General features: G+C 57.7%; 1 protein-coding gene across 1 annotated transcript in view; it reads right to left on the bottom strand.

Annotated features, from left to right (window-relative positions):
- Nucleotides 1-428: 428 nt before the first annotated feature.
- Nucleotides 429-4,669, bottom strand: part of SDRG_02258 (hypothetical protein) — a gene marked incomplete at its 5' end in the record, with an annotated part of 9,539 nt that continues 5,298 nt past the window's right edge. The window contains 17 exons of the mRNA XM_008607834.1: nt 429-549; nt 595-686; nt 737-866; nt 910-1,448; nt 1,520-1,630; nt 1,683-1,785; nt 1,831-2,052; nt 2,133-2,324; nt 2,368-2,739; nt 2,784-3,139; nt 3,196-3,472; nt 3,519-3,722; nt 3,772-3,905; nt 3,951-4,032; nt 4,074-4,271; nt 4,319-4,426; nt 4,475-4,593. Of these exons, the coding sequence (XP_008606056.1) occupies nt 472-549; nt 595-686; nt 737-866; nt 910-1,448; nt 1,520-1,630; nt 1,683-1,785; nt 1,831-2,052; nt 2,133-2,324; nt 2,368-2,739; nt 2,784-3,139; nt 3,196-3,472; nt 3,519-3,722; nt 3,772-3,905; nt 3,951-4,032; nt 4,074-4,271; nt 4,319-4,426; nt 4,475-4,593 (3,317 nt within the window). The 3' untranslated portion in view covers nt 429-471. The remainder of the gene's footprint in view (nt 550-594; nt 687-736; nt 867-909; nt 1,449-1,519; nt 1,631-1,682; nt 1,786-1,830; nt 2,053-2,132; nt 2,325-2,367; nt 2,740-2,783; nt 3,140-3,195; nt 3,473-3,518; nt 3,723-3,771; nt 3,906-3,950; nt 4,033-4,073; nt 4,272-4,318; nt 4,427-4,474; nt 4,594-4,669) is intronic.

Here is a 4,669-nt window from a genome sequence, read left to right as displayed (position 1 = left end):
CAAAAGGCCACGTCTTAGCCAAAAGGCCGCGGGTGCAAGCGGGCCAAAATACGATGTGTGGCTTGAATCGCCGTGTTGCGCTGATCGGTATCACTCGGCTACAGGTGCTGGGCAATGCATCCGCAGTACTACAGGTGCAGCTCCAAAATTGAACAGCGTCGTTTCTCTTCAAGACGCTGCTTATTGCTACTTTAGCCTCTGCGACCAAGGACAAGCCACGCCAACGAGTCACCAGCAATTATACATCTAACGGTCATCCTTGATGAGCTGCGTCGATGCCTCCGCTGTGTGACCGCATGCAACTGTAAAAATAGGCAAGCAGTCGGCGATACCGCACTTTTCCCGTCGCCTTGGCCGACGATAACCTCGGTGGTGTCTGAAGATATGTAGTGCAGTGAACGGCTTTTGCGCTATTGTCTATCGTACGTGCTATGTCCAAAGGCCAGAATGAGTCGCCGACGTCGACCTTGATCACGCTGCCTTGCGGTCCACAAGTGCCATGATGCGCCGGCGCAAACGCTCAGACCGATTGCGCTTCCAGTACGCCTCCTACAAATCGTCGATGGGCTCCAAGTCTCGGGACCGCCATCGCACCTCTTCTTCAATGGCCTCTTGAGCCCGGACTTGCGCAATAAACTCGGCCAGTTCGATGCGGCGGTCCTCGGCCGCAATGCGCCCGAGGCGGCCTACCGCCACCCGTCTCTCTCTGTTGATATTTGATAGTGGCTGGCCCTACCGCGGTACGCGCGTTGCATCGTCGTCGCGGCCGCTTGCTCGAGTGCTTGCCGCGCCTCGAGCTCGGCACGTCGGATCTTCCACTTGGCCGCCGCGGCCCGGCCCAAGTACCCCCGGTAAATCCGTTGCAGCTAAAATACGTGAAGTTTCACGACCAACAAAGAAGGTGCGTACAAAGGTCGCGGCTTTGGCTTCGCGCTTCGCGAGTCGGTTGTTTGCAAACAATTTTTGCCGCTGCGATTGGAGACGCTCCATTTCCTTTTGGCTCCGGCGCTCTTGGCCGAGTTTGGCCTTGGCGTGCGCCTCGTCGATGCGTCTACGCCACGGTCGGCGTGTCGCCTCGTCCATAGAATGAGGTTGTGTGTACCGCTGCCGCAGCTCTTGTTTTTGACGTTCGAGCTGGAGACCGGTGACGGGCTTGGCGACGTGCACCTTGGCGTGTTCGCTCGTGCGCGCGCCCCACACTTGCTTTTGGGCTTTGAGAAGGCTGAGGCCCCGAAAATACATCAGTGTCATGCAAAAGAGGCCAAACTTCAGCGCTTGCTCGGTCTCGTCGAGGACCTTGTCGGCCGCCGACCCTTTTTCTATCGCCTTCTTGCCGATGCGGAGCGCTTGCGCGTCAACCTCAATCGGCGTCCATTTCTCCAAGGGCGTGCCAAACTTGGCTTGTGTCGCGTGCATGTCGTGGAGCTCGTCGGCCGTCTTCTTGTCGGCTAGGAAAAAGCCAGAGACACTCAGTAACCAAACCTTGCATGCCTCCAACAATCGTAAGGCATACCAGGACTCATGTTTTCGAGACGCCGAAGCACTTGCATGTTGAGCGGGCCGTCCTTGTACAAACTGGGTACGTAGCCTTGCACCTTGCGCCGCGACTCGCGCTCGCCAAAGATCCAACCTACACCATATCCATATCGATCTTCATCTCGAGAGCGAAAGAGAATGAATACCTTCGAGCATCCATTCGAGAATGTCTTCGACAATCTCATGGGTGGTGAGCTGCGCAACCAGCGAATTTTGTTCCCGTGTCAACGCGGCCTTGACTTTTTCCGTCTACAGCAAAATACGCCTTGTCGATCGTGGTTCTCAACGACGCACCTGCTGCATTTGAACAAAGCCGTGGAGCGCGACAGTCTCAAACTGATCGTGGGGCCAGTTGAACGTCGCGTGCAACTCCGAGTCCACGTCGCGAAGCCGCAAGTGCTTGTCCCAGGTGCGAATTTCGGACGTGAGCTCGAGGAAGAGGTCCATCTTGCGCATCGAGATGGCCTCAACGCCGCCGCGGACAGCCGACATGCACAGACTCGAGCTGAGAACCGCCTACGCCAGCATCAACATGACCAATATGACCAAAACCGTAAAAATGGACAAAATTGTCTACTATAACACGAAAATATCACCTCTTTTGAGCGCTTGACGCGCTCGGTCTCGTCCTTGAGAAGGTGGATGCGGTGCACGATGGTGTCCTTGGTCGCGTTGAGGTACGGAACCCACGTGCACGGGTTTTTGCGGCAGGCCATGCACCCGCCAGGACCTAGATTTTTCTTCTCGAGCTCCAATTGCTGCTCTTCAATGGACCGTGGCACGAGGGCCTAGGATTGCCCTCTCATACCTGTCTATGGATACCAAACGTACGTCTTGAATCGCCCGTTTTTGCTTTTGGTAGCTTGGTTTGGCCTTTTTGTTTGTTTTTTGCAGCTGCTTGAGCGCAAGTTTCCGCTGCTCTTCGCGCGCCAAGCGCGCTTCAAGGTCCGAGTCCGAGTCGGACACGTGCGCGACGCCTTGCGTGGTCTTGGCGTCGTCGTCGCCGTCTTGCACGTGCAAGTTCAGAAGCGACTTTGGGTTCTGGAAGGCGCCCCATTCCGCCTCCTCCCGCTCCGTGACCTGGCTCAGGAGCAGTCGGTCGAGCTCCTTCTCGAGCTCGAGCCGCAACACGCTGGTCGGGAATCGCTGAGGCGCGCTGTGCAGGACACTCGAGTCCATAAACTCATTGGTACTACTGATTGCCTAGCCAGAGTCATGTAGCGCTGATCGGCATGCAGGTAGCGGACCCGATCGAGTTCGTGCAGCACCGAGCGACACCGTGCGTCGACGTCGACTTCGACTTTTTGACCGGCTTGCGAATGGTCGACGAGCGAATGCTTGATCGGCGCCGTTAACGCCGTTGACGGACCATGCACAAGCTCGTAGACAAACGGCCCGTCGTACGCGAGGACAAGGGCGCGCGCGCGTCGGGCCTCGGCATCCAGCGACGGAATCTGGTCGTCCGGCGTCTGAAGCAGCGCTAACAGCGAGTCGCGTGTCCATTGCTTGGCGGCCGGCACCGTCGTGAGCAAGCGCGAGTGGAGCTCGGGGTGTAAGAGCTTGTCGAGCGCGAGCCATGCTTTCTGGTCGGCATCGAGGGCATCTACCATGGAGCAGGACGAGTCAGTCATGGTTGACATTCACAGTGTGCTAGTATACCAAGGGGCAAGGACCGAAGGATGGAAGCGGACTTGTCGGCCGCGGTGATGGTGTGGTGCCGCAAGACACTTTCGTCGCGGAACTTGAGCATCGCTTTGCGAACCAGAATTTCTCTTCGCGAGAGTGCATTGTAGGGCGCGTCGACCAATCGCTGGAGCTCGGCCGCCGAGTAGGCGTTCATGTCGGCCTCGATTTTGGAAAGGCTGTACCCGATTGGAATCGTCGTCTTTTGGTTGAGCATGTGCGCGTGCTGCGACGCTTCTTGTTCCCAGAGATACTAATGACAAGATTGACCACACTTGAGAAACGGACAACAAGCGTACAAGGTCGGGGTGCACGATGCGGTCGAGCAGGACCCATTGCCGCTCAGCCGCGTCGAGCGACAGCTTGTTTCTTTTGTACTTGCGACGCACGCGCTGGGCCGACGTGAGGAGTTTTGGCAGCTGGTGCTTGAGCGCCGCGAGGTCCCGCCACCGCATCTTGGCCGTCTTGACAACATTGTACTCGGCGTTGAGCGCGTACGCCACCTATTTTTTGAAACATTGAAACGTTGAAACATTGAAACATTGAAACGACCTTGAAGCCGGACGTCGCGCCCTCGATGCGGGCGGCCGCGTACGGGAGGTGCTGACGCGCATACGTCAGCGCCGTCTCGAGCTCGGCGCGCTCCAATAGCAGCTTGGCGTGGAGCGACGCCAAATGGTGTAGTCCTACGTCAATACGTATGAGTGTCTGCATCGCAGGCAACAACACACCGCGTTTGATGTCGTGGATCTCGTCTTGCCGGATCGCGTGCAGCTTGCATTGCTTGGTGAACGCGCGATCAAGCGTTCGAATCTAGTCAGTTAGTTGCCGATGGAATTTTTGTACGACCGTACCTGCGCCAGCAGATCTTTGCGATTCAGTGTCGCCCCAGCGCTAGTTGGTGCGTCCAAGAGCCGCTGGAGCTGCCCCATCTTGGCTTCGTGTTCTTTCGCGCGGAGCATCGCAGCCGACGACGCCTTCTCGACCAGCTCCAACTTGCGCTCGGCCAGGCGCATGCTCTCCCAGATCTGCAACACTTCTTCGCGACCGACCTAGACAGCCCGTCGATGTATCCATTGCATCCATTGAAATATCGCACGGGCAAGCGGGCTTGTTGCGTCAGCGCAGAGGCCTTGGCGCGTCGCACAAACTCGGACGCGGGCATCGCTTCATGCATTGACACCGAGATCGAGTACGTCGTGTCCGACTACGTCAACACCGACTAAGAACATAGCAACGACTACGCGCGGCGGACAGGACACCCCACGACTATGTGGTAGACGCCTTGCGCGATCGGCACGCGGTTGGGCGCGTGGCGAAGCACGATGCGGCCCATGCTCTCGCTTGTGTTGAGCTGTACGTGGTCGTACTGGACTTGACCGATCGGCTCGGGCTTCCCGCTGGGCGATAAATGGTACAGCATGGCAGCGAGGCGGCCGAGCTTGTAACC

Source organism: Saprolegnia diclina, assembly GCF_000281045.1.
Source record: "Saprolegnia diclina VS20 unplaced genomic scaffold supercont1.5, whole genome shotgun sequence".
NCBI lineage: Eukaryota > Oomycota > Saprolegniomycetes > Saprolegniales > Saprolegniaceae > Saprolegnia > Saprolegnia diclina.
The sequence above is the reverse complement of the archived record's forward strand: the minus strand, read 5'-3'. Positions and strand labels throughout refer to the sequence as shown.